The sequence below is a fragment of the Schistocerca cancellata genome, chromosome 10 (assembly GCF_023864275.1).
Source record: "Schistocerca cancellata isolate TAMUIC-IGC-003103 chromosome 10, iqSchCanc2.1, whole genome shotgun sequence".
Lineage (NCBI taxonomy): Eukaryota > Metazoa > Arthropoda > Insecta > Orthoptera > Acrididae > Schistocerca > Schistocerca cancellata.
The window spans coordinates 165,939,117-165,962,448 of NC_064635.1; the positions used below are offsets into that span (position 1 = coordinate 165,939,117).

The window sequence follows — 23,332 nt, forward strand, 5'->3', positions numbered from 1 at the left end:
AATAATCTGATTGAAGCAATATTGTCAATGTAAACAAGATAAACTATTTTAGAACATTCTGTTACAAGCGATGGCTTAAATTAAAGAATACACTGTTTTTATTACATTTAAACTGTAATTTCACTGTGTACATATAATAATTGTCTATCGCATTCGTTACAGTTTATCAATAATTCGAGAAGGTTATTTCCTTGGAAGCTCACATACCAAAACAGAATTCATATAAAGGCTGAAGGAGTGCCAGTTACGTGTTTTTCGTGTTAGGTATTATTCAAATGTGCAAAATGTTTGAGGTGTTCTGTTGTATAAGTTCAAAATTTATAGAAACTAAGTCATTTGTTCCATTTGTTGAGTGAGGAATAAGTCCTGTGTTAGTTGTTTGATGTTTATTTTGTGTGGAACATTTTTTTAGAAAATGTGTGTAAAAGTAAAGTAACAAATGGATTCATTGGATGTAAGTACTTTAATTAATATGTTTAATAACTGTGGAAGCCCTGTAAATAGAGAACATGATAAAACCGGGAAACAAAGTTTGGGCCATCATGACTGAAGGTAAGTAATAAAATTAAATATTGTTTATGAGTCCCACTGTCTGTAATAACTTCCCACATTCTCAGATAACTGTGATTAATGCCAAACAGCACTAATAAAATGATCCCATGATATGGGTACTGAAGCATTATTAAGTCACATCAACTTATTTGGTGGTTATTAAAAGATAAACATTATATCATGTGTAACATATCAAGAGAGTGGGAAACATTAATTGGTTTCCGAATGACATTTCCACTCTGCAGTGGAGTGTAGGTTTAGATGAACTTACTGGCAGATTAAAACTGTGTGCCACATTGGGACTCGAAGCTGGGACCTTTACTTTTCACAGACAAGTGCTCAGCTGGCTGTACTTCCCAAGTACGTCTTACAACATGTTGTCCCAGCTTTACTCCTGGCAGTACCTCAACTCCTATCTTGTAAACTTCCCAGAAGTCATCCTGCCTAATTGCAAGAGTATCACTCCTGGAAGAAAGGGTGTTGTGGACATGTAGCTTAACCAGGCCTGGGCGATGTTTCCAAAATAAAGTTTGTAAATCGAAGGGGGATCACTGTTGCCAGGTGCAGGAGGACATTAAGCGGAATCAGCGGTGACGAGCGAAATTGTATATCGGACAGGGATTCAAACCCGGGATCTCTAGCTTACTAGGCAGGTGCTGTAGCCACTGCGACATCCGGGACACAGTGTTATCGCAACTGCACTGTCTATCTCGATACGTCCCATAGTGATCCACACTTCCAACGACTGCCACCTGTCCACATTCCCTGTCCACTATACTCCACTACTTACAGATTCTCACACGAGGTCAGACATGTTTGTGAATTCGCACTGAAGAAAGTAGATCCAGGCTTATCTGTTATTTGAATGCATGATGTGCGTTCCTTCGAGAAAACTGACGCTGTGCAGATCCTGCAGCTGTGAAACACTATATGTAAATTGAAGGGGAATCAAATGCTGCAGGACATTAAGCGGAATCAGCGGTGACGAGTGAAAATGTGTACCGGACTGGGATTCGAACCCAGGATCTCCTGCTTACTAGGCAGGTGTGGCAGCCACTGTGCTATTGGGGACACAGAGTTATTGCAACTGCACAGACTATCTTGGTACATCTCACAGCCGATCCCGTTGCAGGTAAAAGCAGTGATACCCCTTCAACTTACATGTAGCGTTTCGCAATTGTGAGGTCTACGTAGTGCCTGTTCTTTCAAAGGAAGAGAAACCATGAATTCAAGTAAAGTTTGTAAGATAAGAGATGAAGCAGTGATGGAACAAAAGTAGTGAGAGGCCTGCCTGGATGGCCATGCGGTCTGACGCATGGCTTTCTGGGCGGGAAGGAGCTCCTGGACCCCAGCACGAATCCGCCCAGCGGATTTGTATCGAGGCCAGTCTGTGGATGGTTTTTAGACGGTTTTCCATCAGTTTGGATTTCGTAGAAATATTGGAACACGTGAGGCAACACTGACCTTACGACTTATCTTAGAAGCTAGATTAAGGAAAGACGAACCTACATTTCTAGCATTCTAGATTCAGAGAAAGGTTTTGACAATGTTGACTGGAATACTCTCTTTCAAATTCTAAAGGTGGCAGGGGTAAAATACAGGGAGCGAAAGGCTATTTACAATTTGTACAGAAACGAGATGGCAGTTATAAGAGTCGAGGGACATGAAAGGGAAGCAGCAGTTGGGAAGGGAGTGAGACAGGGCTGTACCCTCTCCCCAATGTTATTCAATCTGTATATTGAGCAAGCAGTAAAAACAAAAAAAAATTCGGAGTAGGTATTAAAATCCATGGAGAAGAAATAAAAACTTTGAGGTTCGCCGATGACATTGTAATTCTGTCAGAGACAGCAAAGGACTTGCAAGAGCAGTTGAACGGAATGGACAGTGTCTTGAAAGGAGGGTATAAGATGAACATCAACAAAAGCAAAACGAGGATAATGGAATGTAGTCGAATTAAGTCTGGTGATGCTGAGGGAATTAGATTAGGAAATGAGACACTTAAAGTAGTGAAGGAGTTTTGCTACTTGGGTAGCAAAATAACTAATGATGGTCGAAGTAGAGAGGATATAAAATGAAGATTGGCAATGGGAAGGAAAGCGTTTCTGAAGAAGAGAAATTTGTTAACATCGAGTATAGATTTAAGTGTCAGACAGTCGTTTCTGAAAGTATTTGTATGGAGTGTAGCCATGTATGGAAGTGAAACATGGACGATAAATAGTTTGGACAAGAAGAGAACAGAAGCTTTCGAAATGTGGTGTTACAGAAGAATGCTGAAGATTAGACGGGTGGATCACATGACTAATGAGGAGGTATTTAATAGAATTGGGGAGAAGAGGTGTTTGTGGCACAACTTGACTAAAAGAAGGGACCGGTTGGTACGACATGTTCTGAGGCATCAAGGGATCACAAATTTAGCATTGGAGGGCAGCGTGGAGGGTAAAAATCATAGTGAGAGACAAGGAGATGAATACATTAAGCAGATTCAGAAGGACGTAGGTTGCAGTAAGTACTGGCAGATGAAGAAGCTTGCACAGGATAGAGCAGCATGGAGAGGTCTCTCAAACCAGTCTCAGGACTGAAGACCACAACAACAACAATTGGCAAATGCGGGCTGGTTTCCGTTATTCTGCCTCAGTTATACTATGTCGGCGATAGCTGCGCAAACAAGTTCTCCACGTAGTCGTACGTAACCACTACCACGCAAACATAGGGGTTACACTCGTCTGCTGTGAGACGTTCCCTGGCGGTGGGGGTTCACCAGAGACCGAACCGTACAATAACCCTGGGTTTGGTGTGGGGCGGCGGAGGGGTGAAGTGGACTGAGGTAGTCGTCATGGGGTTGTGGACCACTGCGGCTGCGGCGGGAACGGAACCTCTCCGTCGTTTCTAGGTCCCCAGTTAACATACAATACAAGGTTGTGAGAACGTGCTGTGTGCTCATGTAACACATTCGTTTGAGAAGTTGCCCATGAAAGGCGAAGGTCCCGAATAGTAGTCCTGGTGTGGAATGCAGTTTTAATGTGCTGGGAAGTTTGTTTGTGGACAGCTATCAAGGCTGGAGAAGGAGAGGAACTGGACACTGCACAGTGACCGGCGCCGGCGCTCACCTCGCGGTCCCTGTCCGGGGAGAGGTGCGTGCGCGAGTCTCGGCGGCCGCGGCTGTAGGAGGCGGAGTCGGGGCTGAGCGAGTCGCGGCGCGCCTTGCGCCCCGCCCCCGGGCCCGGAGGCCCCCCGCCGCCGTCGTCGGACGCGGGCTGCAGGTCTGGCGACAGCGTGGGCTGCGAGCCGCGCCGCCCGCCGCCGCCGCCGCTGGAGCTGCCGCCGCTGCCCGACGAGCCGGCGCCGCCCCACACGCCCGGCGGCAGCGAGCTCTCGTCGATGGCCGTCGACTGGCGCGGCAGCCGCGGGAACTTGCCCGACGACTCCTTGCCCGACGAGCGCCGCTCCGGCGACGCGTGCGACCGCGAGTCACGCCGGCTCTTGTAGTACACCTGCCGCCAACAGAGGCTCGCTACGACACTGCACTACTCTCACCTGCTTCTTGCTGCACACTATCAGCTCCGTGTGAGAATATTCGCCACACCAGTACTCGGGCGGCCAGCCCATCATCAGTGACGTCTCATAGACGGAACAAACAGATAAATGTAAACATAATAATATGTGTAACGTAAGAACATTTAGGATTGATGGTCACGAAGTCAATGAAGTTAAGGAATCCTGCTACCTAGTCAGTAAAATAACCAATGACGGACGGAGCAAGGAGGACATCAAAAGCAGACTCGCTATGGCAAAAAAGGCATTTCTAATGTCAATTAAAATCCGTCTTGATTGCAAATGTTTTTATTATTCATATGACCGGTTTCGGTTCATTCAGAACCATCTTCAGATCTGATATTTCACTTGCAGGAGTAACCCGTCCAAATCCAGCAACTTTCACATGCTACGTCACGTAGCATGTAAAGTTGCTGGATTTGGACGGGTTACTCCTGTAACTGAAATATCAGATCTGAAGATGGTTCTGAATGAACCGAAACCGGTCATTTGAACCGGCCTTAATTTGAGGAAGAAATTACTGACGATATACGTCTGGAGTACAGCATTGTATGGTAGGGAAACATGGGCTGTGGGAAAACCGGAACAGAAGAGAATCGAAGCATTTGAGATGTGGTGCTATAGACGAATGTTGAAAATTTGGTGGACTGATAAGGTAAGGAATGAGGAGGTTCTACGCAGAATCGAAGAGGAATATGTGGTTCAAATGGTTCAAATGGCTCTGAGCACTATGGGACTTAACATCTATGGTCATCAGTCCCCTAGAACTTAGAACTACTTAAACCTAACTAACCTAAGGACATCACACAACACCCAGTCATCACGAGGCAGAGAAAATCCCTGACCCCGCCGGGAATCGAACCCGGGAATCCGCGCGTGGGAAGCGAGAACGCTACCGCACGACCACGAGATGCGGACAGGAATACGTGGAAAACACTGATAAGGAGATGGGACAGGATGATAGGACATCTGCTAATACATGAGGGAATGACCTCCATGGTACTAGAGGGAGCTGTAGAAGGCAAAAACTGTAGAGGAAGACAGAGATTGGAATACGTCAAGCAAGTAATTGAGGACGTAGGTTGCAAGTGCAGCAACAGTAGTGAATGTTGTATAACGCGTGTTATGGTCGGTGTTGTGGCCGTGGGGGGGGGGGGGGGGGGGACGGTAGAAACAGTGTAGTATTGCCGAAACAGAGCAAATTAAATGCTGTCCAGAAGTGCATGGCCATCGGGTTTAGTGACAAGTGATTAAGTCCACATGAACCAAAGGACTACCAACAGTGTCTCCTCAACGATTGTTCAGCAAATTGCTGTTCGTCGGCGCTGACGATTCAAATTTTCTCGCCAATATCGCAAACGGCTGTCCACTGAGGAAACAGGAGGTCTTTTCAGATGAATCGCGTTTTATGCTTCATCGCATACAAGGCTGTTGGTTTGGACGACGTGAAACGTCTGCAAGCAAAGGGGTCCGGGCCAGATGAGGGAGTGTTAAGATCTGCGGAATGTTTTCGTAACACTCCCCAGGTTATGTCGGTATTCTGGAAGGCACAATGGATCAGCACAAGTATGCATCTAACCCTGGTGGACCAAGGCTCTCCCTACATGCAGTTTGTTTTTCCTCGACACGTTGGCATCTACCAGCAGTACAATGCAACATTCCACATAGGTGGCAGTGTATGTGCGTAGTTCGAAGAGCACATCGATGAGAGTTTGACGTACTGCCCTGGTCACCAAACTCCCCGGCTGTAAATCAAATCTAGAATCTGTGCGACCATCTCGATTGGGCTGTTCGTGGGATGGACCTTCAACCAAGAAACCTGTTGTAGGTGTCCACGGAATGGCTCTACATCCCTGTCGGTACCTTCCAGAACATTTCCGACTCTCTTCCTGCACATTTTGCGGCCTTCAGCGGTGCAAATGGTTGTTATTCAGGTTCTTGACAGCTGGTCACATTCATGTGACTAGGCAGTGTAGAACCCGTGGACTTTTGGAACTTAATTATAAGCATATGATCACATTTAAGTCGATTGCCTGCCTAACCTCTGTGGTGCACAGGTTGTCGTGTATATTGGCAAACGCTAAGCGGGCACATTTCTTTGTAGTGTTGACCATGAGGTGATCAGTGTTTGTCAATTAAAAAAAAAAAAAGAAAACAGACACAACAGCCTGTGTACAACAGAGGTTAAACAGGCAATCGGCTTTCTCTTGATCACATAGACATCCGTGTAATTAGAATGTTGATGTACATGCGGTTCTGTGTTCTCTAGGTCGACATCAGTTTTAATACCATAAAGATTTCATAGAGTATACACATGTCATTAGATATAGATATACATGATATGTAACTAACCTTGTGTTTCTAGAGTAATGAATACAGAATGTTCTTATCTTATACACACTGAAATCTATACATTTATTTCTTATCATCTGTATAAGACGCCACTGCTGATGACCTATTTTCAGTAACATCGATGTTGTAATTAAACGTTTCTATATGCAGCTCATACTGCACAATAAGACGGCTTGTAACCAATAGGTACAATATGCACAACACCAAGCATACAAGATTTTCATACAAGTCTTATTATTTGTGGTACATTTACTAAGTACTTGTTCTTGTATGACACCTGTATGAAGACGGACTGAGCTCACGAATTTCTAGTTGGGGTGTAAACAGGAACTCACTGTGCGGCCTATAAATGCCTGGAGATTGGGCAGTAGTGTAATCTGCACAACCTGCTGGACCACAGGTGGTCTGTGTGAAAGGCTAGCAAATGGAACATTACTGTTTGGATTTTATAAGCATGTGATACAAAAGGAACACAGCTTCGCTGCACATCAACAGTGTTTTGGAGTAAAATTAACCTACGTGGCCGCGTCATCCAGTACTACCGTATTTAAGCTGAAGGTCGTTTGAGACCTCTAAGAAAATAAGCTTGGTCTAATCCATGTCTAGTGACAAATATACTTTAACCAGGAGACCTTTGATATTATCCAGCTTTAGATATTTGTGTAGAAGAGATTGTCGTTTAGCACCACCCAGACGTGTATCCTCATGGCTACACGGAACCTCTGCCTCCCAGACAGTGCTACCACCCAAGTAATTTAATATAGATGCGAATCCAATAAGACAAATGTTGTTAATTTAATGAAAACATTTTCATAAATTTACATTATATAACCAAGAGAAATTATACCATATCACTACATTTGTAGTAAATAAACACCGTGTATTACTTGTTCGTTAAGTAATAAAAGTAATAATAACAGTAAGTAATGAATGTCATGGAATTACGAATGGAGACAGAACATTATCTTAAATACATAAAATATAACAATATTACTAAACAAAAAACAAAAATTTCTAATATTGAATATTAGGAAGAAATAATACCGTACCTCAAGGTCTAGGGGCAGATGCAACCAGCTTCATCATTGGCTATGAAAACCTGCCATTATGTACTACATGTTTAACCGACAGTAAAAGAACTGAGTCATTAAGTGCTATAGAGGGTACAATTTAATCTCTTAAGACAAGAATTTTAACAAAGTGACCTTACACTTAGGTAATTGTTGCAGAATATAGCATTAACTACTGACATGTACAACATGTGTCAAAATACAGTAAGCCATTGCATAATGCAAAACATTCCAGTTTATTCTGCAATATGCTCGTGAAGACGATCGCATTTCAAGACCAAAATCCAGAAGCCATAAAATATGTATATAATGCACATCTATCTTAAGGACTAAGTGTTTCGTATACTGCGTACTGTGTAATGCATTTCTAGAATTTATGCCTCATGTGAAAGTAGTGAACGGCTAAGACATGTTGCTATAAACAGAGGCCTGGGTGCTACATATAAATGTATGTGTCCATTTGTAAAACACCAGTTAATGAAATGAATACGGCCTTGCCGTAGTGGATATACCGGTTCCCATCAGATCACTGAAGTTAAGCGCTGTCGGGCGTGGCCGGCACTTGGATGGGACACCATCCGGGCCGCCATGCGCTGTTGCAATTTTTTGGGGTGCACTCAGCCTCGTGATGCCAATTGAGGAGCTACTCGACCGAATAGTCCTGGCTCCGTTCAAAGGAAACCATCGTAACGACCGGGAGAGCGGTGTGCTGACCACATCCCCCTCCTATCCACGTCCTCAGGTGAAGATGATATGAGTCGGATGGTCCCGATGGGCAACTTGTGGCCTGAAGATGGAGTGCTTTTTTTTTTACTAAAAACGTTAAAAACATTAGATACCAATTACAGTCAGAAGTGGCCTGATGGAATAATTTTTTGGTCTCATGGATGATGACTCATTTCAGGACTGTTACTAGGTATGTATTGTTCTATAGCTTACGGTCAGTTGATAGGTAGAAAAAAAAGTTCCATATCTAATACACTGACGTAAGACTAGTTATGGCCGAAATTGGCATTTAATGTTTTTAGTAACTTTTGTGTGTCTCTCTTGTTCACTGGCGTTTTACTAATGGGCATATATAGCGCCATTTGTACATAGCACCCAGGCCGCAGGTTATAACAGTATGTAATTTAAAGTTATTCACTGCTTTTATAAGATGCATAAATTCTAGATGTGTCTTACATGGTATGCAATATATGAAACAATTGAAGGGCTTATTTCAGTAGTGGTACAAGTCCATTTTTCTTCCCTCTGCGATACAGAGTCCTAAAGTTAAATGAGCTCTGAAAAATCTGCAGTTGAAATACGAGAAACATTCCAGTATATGGCTTGTTGCTGGATGTGAACCTTTCTTTCTATTTGTTTGGATCATTAATTTCAGCAGCATTATAGGCAGAAAAGTGGAGGTAATGGAGCTGTACCATTCATGAAACAAAATAAATTGAACATTGTATATAAACCTGTTAATGTGTCAGTTTCATTAGTGTTAGGGCAATGTTTATGTTCCTGGTATGACCACCACACGTGTCACTGTACGCAACTACCTGCTTTTGAGAAGTGACGCACTTTTCAATATGTTTCAATAAACAGGTACCAATTTCCTGAGAACCCCTTGATCCCGATGTTTCATCCCAAAAATACATATGGATTTTGCTGTCAAATTGTGGCAACCAAAATTATACACTTGCATGTTTCTTTTGTAGTACGATATCGATGTTGTCAGTTGAGGAAATGCAAGTGCTTTTTGCAGGTCAAAGGTAAACACGAACACCTGGTAATTTGCCTCTTCACTACGTGCTGTGTCTGAAGCCATTCCTGTTCTTGTAGCTTCAGCCCCCCCAAGGTGGAGCTCCTTTTCAGTTTGAAGCTTTCTTTTTTGTTCTGCATTCGTAGCAGCGTCCATTCCATAGCTCAGTTTGTCACAAAAAGAGCAAGTGTCTTTAATTGATGGTCGAAATGACAGGTTGAAGTCTTTGTTAAGATTTTTCGGTAGATGGGCTCCCCAAAATTTCTTTACTCTGAGATATGCATTTATCTTTGTACAAATCGTACGTTTTGGCCACACACAGCTCAGGATTTAAAAACCTTCTGTGGTGATTATCCTTCCTTGCAAAGTGGCTCTCGGAAACTGGAAAGCTTTTGATGTGTTCCTTTACATCATTGATCAGACCTTCCCGTACAGAGAATTTGTTCTCATGTTTGTCCCCTCCATCAAGGTGAGGTATACTTTCTTCCTTGCTTTTCTTTAAAAGCCTAGATAGTCGTCCATTACAAATGTCAAAAGTATTCAAGAAAAACTTCTTGCATACTGTTGCACAGTTTCCGTTCACATGTAATCGATATTCATAAATACAGCTATTCTGAGAACCTGAGCCATCTCTTAACTGTCAGATGTTAACTGAATGATACGTGCATAAACCAGTCAGATACAGTAACTATTTTGGCGATTAATATCACCCATAGCCCAGAAATTGTCAAATAACGTCTTCCTCTTCCTCTGAAATTTTATTGAAACATTGGCGTGCACACCTGCAGTCCACATAGCGAAATGTTTTTGGAGGAATTATTTTACCAGTTGCTGTTCCTTTTTTCTTTCGAATACACTTTTCATATGTGTCCGTTTTCCTTGCGCCCTTCTTACTCCTAGTACGCTTCCTTTTTGTCTGCATATTTGCCGCTGCGCCGGCCACACAGGCATCAGTAACAGTGTCTCCTGTTTCGTAATTTTTTTGCACTGTCATTCGAAGTCTCATCGTCATCATTAGTTGTGTCTAGATAGGAAGTAAGGCAATTTTTGATTTATACGGCACCAGATGATTGAAAACATATGTATATGTGAAATACATGAAGATGAACACCCTCATTAGCAGCTGTTATTGTCAACATGACCTTCATTCTCGCATATTCCTTTTTTCCAACAAAAAAAAACGGCTCTGAGCACTATGGGACTTAACATCTATGGTCATCAGTCCCCTAGAACTTAGAACTACTTAAACCTAACTAACCTAAGGACAACACACAACACCCAGTCATCACGAGGCAGAGAAAATCCCTGACCCCGCCGGGAATCGAACCCGGGAACCCGGGCGCGGGAAGCGAGAACGCTACCGCACGACCACGAGCTGCGGACTTTCTCCAACAAAATGTCTATAATGCTGGGAGAAAAGTAAGTAAATTCTTTTTACCTGCAATCGTTTGAAAATCTGGATCATCAGTTGTATCACAGTCACTTGATACAGCACCTGAATCCATCATCTTCGCAAGAAATAGTAACACGCTGCAATGTACAAAAGCACACGGACTTGTACCATTCCTGAAATAAATTCCTGCTTGCTTTCTCTAATGTGTCAGCATTGAGGTGCTCTCCGTTGGCAGCAGGACGAAGCTGGAGCTGTCCCACAATGCAAATAAATTAAAAACGACTTGTGTGAATACGTATGTGAGAATAACTGAATTTCTTTGAAAGGTGGACTTGTACCACTATTGAAATAAGCCCTTCAATTAGACCTTAAGCTACGTATATGTGTATTATACAGGGTGTTACAAAAAGGTACGGCCAAACTTTCAGGAAACATTCCTCACACACAAATAAAGAAAAGATGTTATGAGGACATGTGTCCGGAAACGCTTAATTTTCATGTTAGAGCTCATTTTAGTTATTCCACCTACGCTCAATGGAGCACGTTATCATGATTTCATAGGGGGTACTCTACCTGTGCTGTTAGAACATGTGCCTGTACAAGTACGACACAACATGTGGTTCATGCACGATGGAGTTCCTGCACATTTCAGTCGAAGTGTTCGTACGCTTCTCAACAACAGATTCGGTGACCGATGGATTGGTAGAGGCGGACCAATTCCATGGCCTCCACGCTTTCCTGACCTCAACCCTCTTGACTTTCATTTATGGGGACATTTGAAAGCTCTTGTCTACGCAACCCCGGTACCAAATGTAGAGACTCTTCGTGCTCGTATTGTGGACGGCTGTGATACAATACGCCATTCTCCAGGGCTGCATCAGCGCATCAGGGATTCCATGCGACGGAGGGTAAATGCATGTGTCCTCGCTAACGAAGGACATTTTGAACATTTCCTGTAACAAAGTGTTTGAAGTCACGCTGGTACTTTCTGTTGCTGTGTTTTTCCATTCCATGATTAATGTGATTTGAAGAGAAGTAATAAAATGAGCTCTAACATGGAAAGTAAGCATTTCCGGACACATGTTCACATAACATATTTTCTTTCTTTGTGTGTGAGGAATGTTTCCTGAAAGTTTGGCCGTACCTTTTTGTAACACCCTGTATGTGTGCTTTATGGCTTCAGGATTTTTGAATATAGTGTGAAGTCAGTGACGAAGCAGCGGAATTCAGCTAGTTGACAACGTGGAAGGTGAGCTACCTCTGACCATGCTGTGTGGTGATTTTATGGCCTACCTGCGTGGTCGAGTCCCTCCTGGAGGTGAGCATGGGGTGAGCTGGTGAGGAGGAACTGGCCGGTGACGCCTGCCCGGACTGTGTACTGCTGCTGCTCGTCTGCTGTTGTTGCTGCTGTTGCTGCTGCTGCTGCTGTTGCTGCTGCTGCTGTTGTTGTTGTTGTTGCTGCTGCACAGGCTGGTTGATGATGGTCACCTCTGCCACCACCACTGGCGGGGGCGGCTGCGGAACAGCTATGCTAGCAGCGGGCGTCTGTACAACAAGTGTGGTTCAAAGCGTTACTCTCGATTCACATACAGTTGTATCAAAAAGGCTACGGGGCAACTTCAGGACAGCTTTCTCCCACAGAAACAATTAAAACCCAATGTTCCACTACATCGGAAGTAGTCTAGACGTGCCGTCCGCTGTGGCCGAGCGGTTCTAGGCGCTTCAGTCCGGAACCGCGCTGTTGCTACGGTCGCAGGTTCGAATCCTTCCTCGGTCATGGATGTGTGTGAAGTCCTTAGGTTAGCTACGTTTAAGTGCTTAGAGTCATTTGAACCATTTCAATTAGTCTAGACGTGGGAATCACATCACTGCTTGCGTCGACATGCTAGGCAGCTCACTGCCTCACTTGTACGTGAAAACAACTGCTTAAATGGTCATTGTGGATTTGGGGAACACTAGAATGTTTACTGATTTTCATTTAATTGCGATGGATTCAATAACTGTTGATACACGAGCAAAAAAAATGGTTCAAATGGCTCTGAGCACTATGGGACTTAACATCTGAGGTCATCAGTGCCCTAGAACTTATAACTATTTAAACCTAACTAACCTACGGATATCACACACATCCATGCCCGAGGCAGGATTCGAACCAGCGACCGTAGCGGTCGCGTGGTTCCAGACTGAAGCGCCTAGAACCGCTCGGCCACACCGGTCGGCTACACGAGCAGATATCCGGGATGGGCCACGGATATTTCAGGTGGATTCTTGAGTACCTGCGGTCCCCTCCAGTGCTTTAGTGGAGTCACGACCTTCCGACCGTTATCGGCAGTTCCCGGCACCGGCATTGCGGCCTCTCAGTAGGTAAATAAACAGGCGGATTTCTGTGACGAGCCTCGTTCGGCAAAGTCCGGCAGTTTTCGACGAGCCGATAGCGGGCGCGCTACTCCGCTAGAACTGTGCGCTTACGTCGGCTACCCCGCAGTCTCTCTCAAGCGATTTTAAAGAATCTTTTCGGTAAAAAATTGGATTTTATGCTGGTTATAGGTTTACATATCGGCTTCATGATGAGGGTCCTAACATTTTCCTAACGTTCAGAGGTAGTGTGGAGGCGAAACAAGTTTTGTATCATAGTAAGAGGTACAGAGACGAACGAGTGTGCCGGGGCTTACTCCAATTCTCTACGACCAGTGCATCATCATAACGCGCCTGTGCTCAACATGCAAAGGAATGCACCATGATTTAAGAGCGAAATTAATAATTAAAATGTCATTTCCAAACTTCGTCAGCGTATGTTTAAGTAAATTTATGTTGACATTGTGAAGTCTCAGAATGACCAAATGAATATGTTAGGCAAAATATACGGTCTCCTGATAAAAATAAGTGGCACGGAATGGTAAAACTAGAAATCTAATAATTGGTCAGAGTAGGTCACAGTTAAAAGTTACAAGTGTCAACTTCACAAGAGCAATACCCTTGTTAAAACCGGCGTTTTTGCGAAAAATTGAAGCACTAAATACTAGAATCAGAAAGCTGAAAATTTGTATGTAGCCTCATTTTCATGTAAAATAATTAAATATGTGACACCAATGGGTACCGCTATTAGTTTTCAAGTTATTTACTAAAAACCAAGTTTCGAGCAGAAAGGTCCTTATCTGTGATAGATTAAGTATCATTTGTATTTCTAATACGAAGTTATAATTACAGCACTCAATTACGTTTGTGAAATGACAAAGCTGTACCAAGAGTCAAGCTAAAACCCTTTCAGTAACTAAAGCAAACTTAACTGAATTTATGCAAAGTTCAAGAATGTAAATTGTTAAACGACAGTGTTATTACACTATGCATGTCCGAGAAAGGCGACATTTAGATATTGCTACCTGTGCCTGGGGGCGGTTAATAGCAGGTGTTCCATTTGGCAGTCCGCTGTGTCCCTATACAGACACAATCAGGGAGGCAGTGGTAGGACACACTTCACATCGAGATGTCAAACTGTCAGCATCACTCAAACACCTAGGTGCGATGTGGCTTGGATGATGTCAGAGGTGGGAAGACTTGAATGCGTCTTACTAAATGTAGGAATTGAACTTGTGAGGACTGTACACCGTCCTGGATCGCTTAGATTTCATGGAAGTAATTATTTGTGTATCGCGCATCATTCTGACAAAACGGCATAGCTAGTGGAGAGGCTATTTTCACTTCTAAGACGAACAATTAACTTTTGATGATTAGAAGTCAGGGCGATAGACTATTTTACTACTAACTTCCTGTAGGGGTCGTCTCGAAACTGTCAATAGTGCTGTCTCCATCACAGATTTTAGTTACAATACCGAGACTTATATTATTGTGCAGATGAACTTGTAGAGAACGTACCAATCATCTAAAACTCAAATCTTTTATTCATAATTATAGATCCTTATTCCACTGAATAAGTAGCAAGTACAAAGGGGAACTTTTTCCTTCAGTGAGCATGAAGAGCAACGTGAACTTGCTGACTGAGAATTATGGCCAGTATTTTCTCCATTGCTCTCTGAATGACTACACCTTAGTTTTCAGACTCTTGGAAACGCTGCACAGACGATTTAACAGTCTTTTCTTAACGACACAATGAAGTTACGGCCATTTGATTATTTTCCTTGAAAATTACACACTGCGTAAAATTAGAGAAGTTTGTAATAAAAAATAGTGATCGATATGTATTTGCGTTTGGCGTGTATTAGATCACATATTGTAGCTAACATACTGAATTTTTCTTTAGATTATGGCGGAGTTCTCTATCAGCGACCTTGGGAAAAGTGATATTATGTGTGATACCACATTTGCTATCATGCACACTAGCAATGAAGTTAAAATGAAAAAAAAAAAACACCCATCATATCTCAGAAACGGTTTGGGATAACGAAACGAGATTTTGGCAATGATAGCACACAAGGAGGGCAATATTTTGCCAAATGGTAAACAAGCGGCATTTTCTTGTCTGCTGCGATATATAGTAACTTCAGACATTTGTAGTAGTTTTTTAAGACTTATAAGTAGCTGGTGAAATTAGAAGTACTATTGCTTTTAACAAGATAGTGAAACTACACATTTATATTTATACCGAGCATAAGTTTTTTGGTAAGCTTTTGAACTGAATTGTCCTGAGTTACTCGTTTAATAAACCACTGTTTCAGATTTCTGTCGCATTTATAACTTCATTAGAATACCGCATTGTTCTGATTGTTTTGCCACAACAAGCAAATTTTTACATTTCAAGAGGGAAAATGCAGGCGACACTCGAAATTCGCCAGTGATGAACGAGAAGTCTTCAGGTTACATCAAGTTTTAGCTGGTACAAGTATACCAGAGGAGGTGGACCACATCGAAGAAGTTATACAACCATACTGTGAATACCTTGTTCGTCAAAATTGGTGTATGAAGATTACACGAACAAGAATGAAAAAAATAAGTCACATGAGATGGGGGCATAAAATTGGGAGGGGTTTGAGTTGTACAAAGCAACAGTATAGTGAGCACTGATAAAATGTTGCTTTTACTGTGTTCACTGTTTTAGGATATGACCCATAACTTTGTTATGTCCGTTAATTAACATGTATTACGAATAGCTATACTTTACAGATTTCTCATAGCACCGTCTATACTTCCTCTAGAACAGGGCTTCACAACATACGTGCTTGCGGAGCAAGCTGTGAGCAGCAAGGCGCGAGCACGGAGCAGTGCGAGCACGCTACCCCCACTACTGGACCAGAGCGGAGAGTGGGGAGAGTCATGTGAGGCACACAACAGCTGCCGCCAGTCAATGTAAATCTGCGGCCACCTGCAGGGATATCACTCACGAATTATTACTGCGACAAATGAAACAATTAAAGGAGAATGTACACGTGCCACATAATTTTATTAGCTTAGTGTATGCCTCTATATTCGCATTAATTTTTGAACTGGTACACAATACAAGGTGTCACGGAAGTGTGGGATTCTCGGTTATCTTGTACTTTTTGCCCTTTACAATTGCATCTATGTTCTGAGTAACTGTTCTTGTGCATTTTAGGCGCAGCGTGCAGTTTAAATTTCGAACAGACAATGCGTTTCTCAGGCGCGTCTTGTTACATTTCATTGCAGAGAACAGTTGTTCACAAACATACGTGGAACCGAACATTGATATTATTGTAGCCTCCAGTTTGTGCAAACGAGGAAATCTATCCTGAGGGAAGTGTCTGTAGAATTCCAAAATGTTTTTCTTGTTCTGAAATTTGTCTCTATTCTCTGTCACACTGCAGGTCAATAATTTCTTGCTGCCGCTCAGGACGAATCTCTTAAATATTCGCTGAATATGGAGAGAACAGATCAAAATCAGTGTCTAGTACTGTCAGATCTTGAAAGCGCTGATCAATTAAACTATGTGAATAACGTTCACAGTCTTTGTGAACATCTTGCATGGATGATAATTTAGGTAAATGAGCTAGGTTTCCTGTTTCCAGCTGACTCACCCAAAGTGTCAATTTTATTTTAAAAGCTCGTATTCGATCTATGAAATGAGTAATTAGCAGATTTTTACCTTGTAGTAAAATGTTCAAAGCATTCAGATGGCTAGTTACATCTGCTAAGAACGCGAGATCACATTCAAACGTGCGCGCGCATTTCCCCTCCCTCCCGTCCCTCCCGACTCCGCGACCTTGCACCTGCTCGGAAGCACGTGCCTGAGCAGACGCGAGTACTCGCGCTCAAAACCGGCCAGTTGTTAAGCCCTGCTCTAGAAGATATTAACTGATTTCAAAGTGAGCAAAAGGAACTACAATAAATAAAATGACTAGAAAACGCCACACTCTGCAACGTGCTTGCCGTGAGAAACAGTCACAACACCTGAAATCTGTCGCTCTATGGCCACTGTCCTGTCGTGCATGCATGACACCTGAAATAAGTCGCTCTGTGGCCCCTGTTCTGTCGTGCATGCATGACACTCCTGGGTCCGCGGGTAAATCACAAAAACCCACCGATTTGGCCCCACACACGAGCAGATGTGGTCTGCCGACAGGTCGCAGCGGTAGATTCGACGCGCGGGTAGTACACGTTAGTGGGAAACGAGAGGACTCACATCCGTAGAATTGGCGCGCAGTCCTAGCCCGTCACGGATATCCTTTGTGTGTGGCCAGCTAATGCCAATAGAGGGCGCTCTGAAAATTTTATGTAAGAAAGTGTTTCATATGGTATATTTACACACACTATTCCTGTATGTTTTCGATAATTAACGTGTAATGAAGAGTTGAGGAAACGAGCTGGAATGTAGAAACAAATTGTTTCCAGTCTCTTATCTGTGTAGCATATTTTTTTTTTCTGTGTGCCAAGGACATGTTTTCTAAGATGGGCCATATCTTTTTGTTATACATGCCTGGTCATGAATGTTCGCAAGTGAGACAGCAAGTTGGATTCAAAATTAAAGTGGTGGAATGTTTATTATTTTCTAACTTTGTGGTCGAGTTTTTCGTTTCACAACATCTCTGAGTTAGTGAAGACTTTATTCCTGAAAAGGCTACAACCTTTTAATATAAAAAAAGACGCTCTAGTGAAGAAATGTAACTGTGTTCATATTTACAAGTCTTCGTGGAGCTATTCAAATTTAAGCCCTGTATTAAATTTGGAATGGGGGCTATACAGTGACATGCCGTTGGCTGAATGGATTATGATTGATAATTGGCGAGACTTTTGCTTCCATTCAGAGATTCAGGTATGTTAGACCGTTTTACAAACATGAATAGCACGTAAGTTCTTTCTTTCCTTGGAAAGAAAATGTATGCTATCAAAAGTCAGATTACTGCGGTAGTAATACGTCTTGTATACTTTCAGAATTTTTAATTACTAAGCACGAACTTAATTCTGTATTTATGTTAAAGTGAACACAATATTCTATCGGTGCTTCACATTACATGGCAAGAAAATGAAATGAAAAACAATTTCCTGATGGTTTACAAAACATCAATTAGTTGATCACGAAGTGGACTTTGACTTCTTTTAAACCATCGTCAGAGGTCTCTCACCATGGCCGAAGAAGCTGAAGTCCACTTTGTCTTTTAGTCTTCTGGTGTACATCAGGAAAAAATTTCCTATATCATTTTACCAAATTAGTTTATAAATTTTGAACACAGCCTTTTTCAGCGCAAAAGTAGCTCTTAAAACAGAGGTGATTACACTTACATGCAACAAATAAGTCTGAAGGAAAAACTTACTAAAAAACATCCTACCACCAAGCCAGCAGGATGAAAGAAGTTGTAAACGATGCAGAAATAATGGGGAACTGTAATACGGCTTTATTCACTGAGGCAACATTATTCTGAAAGGAAATTAATCATTACCTTAATTGTTTCAAACACGATAGAAGCCGAACTTTGATATCTTACCAAAAGTAGTGTTTTAGCTCTCACATTTAATATAGTTACAAACTGTGAAATTTGAAATAATTTTTGTCTCTTCTAGTACACCTTTATCCTTAAGTCGCCATCACACATTTTCAAACGAACAATTGGCTCTTTCTATGACGTTGGTTGTACTTCGGTCCTCACAGTTTTTTGAAGAGCAACATCCTTTACAATTGACTAGTTATGTAACGTCTCTTTATGTGTTCGTTCTATATAATTTCGTCGATGGAGCCATATTCGAAAGACATGATCGGGATCAAGAGTTTCATGATGCTATATCATTGTGAAGGACGCACTATGCCCTATCAACGAAACAGTCTGAAACATTGATAAAGATCACGAAAATTATCCAAAAGTACTGGATATCCAGTCACCCTATGGTATAGACAATTATTTCTTCACATAAAGCCAAACGTGTTTCAGCACTTCCAGGCTGTCGTAGGCGTGTATTCTTTACTCAGTTCTTAAATTTCTTCTTCGTTATTGGGTTATGCTGAATCATCTGATATTTTTAACTTGTCCATAATCCTTTCTCGGCTCCAATCTAATCTGTTGTTGAAACGAACGCATGAACACTACAGATCGTTTGCGGTACTTCACTCGCAAATAATTCTTTTCCACTTTACAGAAGACAGTGCTTAGTGTTGGAACCGTGAGTCTAGTCCTGCTGATCACTGTGGTTTGTAAAAGACAGGGAGAGACCGAGTTAACATAGTTGAATATATCACGATGTGTAAAAAAAGGTAACTTAATAAATCATGTAAATGGTTGGCATGTGGCCATACTTTTCACTAAGGAATTGTATTATATAGTGAAACTGACTCAGTCTACATCACAGCTCAAGCTCGCAAATATGATCCATGGAACATGCGAATAACTAAACCACATAAACTGTTTCAAGAATATGTCTGTTGTATTTTCATATCGAAAAGTCACACATGGTACCACAAAGCCTATACTAAACAATATGCACCTGTCTCTAACACTCAGTTCTTGTTACAAATGTAAATGTTCATTAACACTTTTTTTTACTGTTCACCAGATAAAGTGACGCCTAAAGAACTCATGACTATCGTGCTGCTTACAGTATGCAGATTTTGAACGTAATTACTGCTCTAGCACAGGCATATCCCATTTGAAAGTCCAGTTTATTTTTTACATGTGTCTCATGGGCACCTTCTTTCAGCAGTTAAGCATATATCGCCTTATGAAGTTGCAAATATTTACTATCAAAAACAGTCTTGATCACAACCATGTACTGTGCAACCCATGTACTGTCTGAACGATGTTTATCCTGCATGTTTAAATACTTTCAAAGCTGCTTAACTGACAATAGCTGTTGAACAAGCTAAGTTTTATGTGTGTTTATTTTCCTTTCTTGCCAATGTTCTTTTAGCTAAGAAATTTTACGTTGTTATTCGACCTATGACCCATTGGTTAGCAATGACATCACTTTGTTGGAAGTGGGCAGAGCCTCTAGTATACATAGTAAGATGTGCACTGGTTTTTCCAGTAGTGATTTACCATCAGAAGGAGGTTCTTACTCGTTGTAATTCATCGTTTTGTAGGCTTGTAACTTTATGTAATATCTTTAATGTATGTAGCTCTCTAGTCAAAGCTTTGTGTATGACCTGTAGATCTGAAGATGACCACAGTTGTTGTCGAAACCGGTCATTTGAATAAACAATTTATGATCAAGACTGTTTTTGATAGTAAATATTTGTAACAACATTGATCACTGTTCACTCCCACAATGTATTCAAAAGTAATTAACTTACGAAGGTCGTTGCCAACAACCAATGAAAGTTACAAAATAAAACTAATATCCACGAATATAATATTAGAAGCATAAATTATTCACAATATCAGTAACTTGGTTTTATTGTGGCACAGAAAGGAGTGAGATATTCAATCATTAAAGAACGACATACTAAATAATTTAAGGCAGGGCTTCCCGATCTTTCCAGCTGGCGGACCCCTACTTCAGTCGAAAATCCATGGCGGACACCCTAATCAGTCAACAGCACAGTAACTTCAAATTTCAGAGCGAAACCCATGGGAACTGAAAGCTTCTTAATGCAGGTTCCATGTTCCCAATGACCCCTCCCCCCCCCCCCTGAAGTATCAATAGTCTTTGGTTTAGAGATGAATCAAAACAACTTGAAATTAACGATCCACTTTTAATTCCCACTGTATACAGACACTTACTAGTAGATTTGCTCTCTTTGTTCAACACACTATAGCCTGATTAAAATTACTTGGCAATAGAAATTTCACACGATGGAGCTTTCTTCCTCCAAGAGCAATCAACGCCACGTCCAAACTGTTCCCTGCTGACAAGCTGCCGCTTATGTCTGTTCACTTCGACTGTTTGGCTACTGTTGTGTAAGGAGCATGAATATTTCGTAACAGTCGTGTGTGTGTGTGGTTTTTCGTGAAATCCGAAGAAAAATGTTCAAATGTATGTAAAGTCTTCCTTTGGTCATCCTCCCTCCTCATTCATTTCAACTGGAAACTTCCCTTGTTGTGAAGGCGATGGAGAAACTGCAGCCTTCTTCAATGATCCTGACTTCAGCCACCGATCCATGTTAGAAGTAATAAACTGGTCAAAAATTGACTTATGAAACAGGTAGTGGCACTGACAAGGCAAGTTTAACATATAATGATGCCTGGGGCCGCATACGTGCGAGCGAGAGATGTGATTGGTCGACAAAGCTCGCTCCACGCATGCGTAAAAGTTTTCTGCGCATCTAGCGCCGTGAGCCGGGGCACAAGCGACCCCCGTATTGTTGCTAAACAGTCGAGCAGAGAAGCCGCATTCACCGGCACTAAACTGGGTATGCGTTCTCACTTAGGAACCGCAAAGGCTGCTTGGGGTACGACCTGAAGTAAAAGTACACATGTTTTTCACACGAAAAAAAAAAACAGTGATGAATTTGATTTTCATATTTTTATTCAATAATTTTACTCATTATTTTACCCGATTTGGTGAAAGGTGGCCGCGTACCCCTAGAAAGAGCCGGCGGACCCCTAAGGAGTCCGCGGACCACAGGTTGGGAAGCCTTGATTTAAGGAATCTAATGGATGATGAAATTAACGCCAAACTGATATCATCCGCTTCACATCTCTTTCTATTCCATAAAAGAATTTATAAATGTGTAACAATTATATGATGTGTGTATGTGTGTCTGAGAAAGAGAGGGGGAGTGGGAGTGGGAAAGGGAGAGAAAGAGACAGATGGAGAGGGAGAGAAAGAGAGAGATGGAGAGGGACAGAAAGAGAGAGAAAGAGAGATGGAGAGGGAGAGAAAGAGGGAGAGAAAGAAAGAGAGAGAGAACATATAAAATGATCCAAGACAGAACCACATCGAAAATCAATAGTGTTATTCTAAGCGTAAAACATGCCAGTTCTCGGGTGCAGCCAATTCAAAGGACACGCTTACACTCACACTGGGTTCACACAAGTAATGGGATACTTTGTGCTACCTGTGGTATGAACGAGACTTTATGTGAACTTTTGACAAGGAAGAAATGAATTTGTAAGAGGATTGCTTCAAACTGTAAGATACTGAGCTCGACTGCTGGTGCAGCACAAAATGTTGAAAAAAAGGGGGAGTCAGTACTAAACCAGATCGTGCCAAACGCCCCGGGGACGTACCCCGGCACTGGGTGAGGTGGCGGGCGGCGTGGTGGAGCTGGTGATGATGGTGGGCGGCGGCAGGCCCTGGCCGCAGGTGCTGGTGCCGATGCTGGAGCTGGTGACGTCCGCCGTGGTGGTGGAGGTGCCGGCGGCGGAGGAGGACGGAGGTGGCGCGGGCACCGCCATGGACGGCCCCGAGTCCGACGCCGTGGACGACGTCGACGGCCGCTGCTCCTGCAGGCCAACGTGCCGAGTCACGTTAGTGACTGTCATAGGATGTGGCATCTATTCTTTGTCAGAGCGAGACGGACAATAACAGCCAAAGCGTCGTCATCACTCAAAGTCTCACTATTGTATAGATCACAGAACTGCGAAACCAAAAATATAGTAAATGACTAAAAATTAACAAACATGTATTAATTAGTCAAAATTAACAGGAACACACAAATAAGAATGTTCTAATTGTATACTTTTATTTGTATATACGAGGGCAGTTCAATAAGTAGTGCAACACATTTTTTTTCTGAAACAGGGGTTGTTTTATTCAGCATTGAAATACACCAGGTTATTCCCCAATCTTTTAGCTACACAACACTATTTTTCAACGTAATCTCCATTCAATGCTACGGCCTTACGCCACATTGAAATGAGGGCCTGTATGCGTGCACGGTACCATTCCACTGGTTGATGACGGAGCCAACGTCGTACTGCATCAATAACTTCTTCATCATCCGCGTAGCGCCTCCCACGGATTGCGTCCTTCATTGGGCCAAACATATCGAAATCCGACGGTGCGAGATCGGGGCTGTAGGGTGCATGAGGAAGAACAGTCCACTGAAGTTTTGTGAGCTCCTCTCGGGTGCGAAGACTTGTGTGAGGTCTTGCGTTGTCATGAAGAAGGAGAAGTTCGTTCAGATTTTTGTGCCTACCAACACGCTGAAGTCGTTTCTTCAATTTCTGAAGAGTAGCACAATACACTTCAGAGTTGATCGTTTGACCATGGGGAAGGACATCGAACAGAATAACCCCTTCAGCGTCCCAGAAGACTGTAACCATGACTTTACCGGCTGAGGGTATGGATTTAAACTTTTTCTTGGTAGGGGACTGGGTGTGGCAC

At 42.4% G+C, this 23,332-nt stretch overlaps 1 protein-coding gene across 1 annotated transcript in view; it reads right to left on the reverse strand.

The window, feature by feature from the left end:
• Positions 1-23,332, reverse strand: part of LOC126106221 (serine/arginine repetitive matrix protein 1-like) — a 229,175-nt gene that overhangs the window by 44,590 nt on the left and 161,253 nt on the right. Inside the window, exons 7-9 of the mRNA XM_049912451.1 lie at positions 22,339-22,449; positions 3,904-4,043; positions 3,660-3,861 (exon numbers count right to left, since the gene is read on the reverse strand). Of these exons, the coding sequence (XP_049768408.1) occupies positions 3,660-3,861; positions 3,904-4,043; positions 22,339-22,449 (453 nt within the window). The remainder of the gene's footprint in view (positions 1-3,659; positions 3,862-3,903; positions 4,044-22,338; positions 22,450-23,332) is intronic.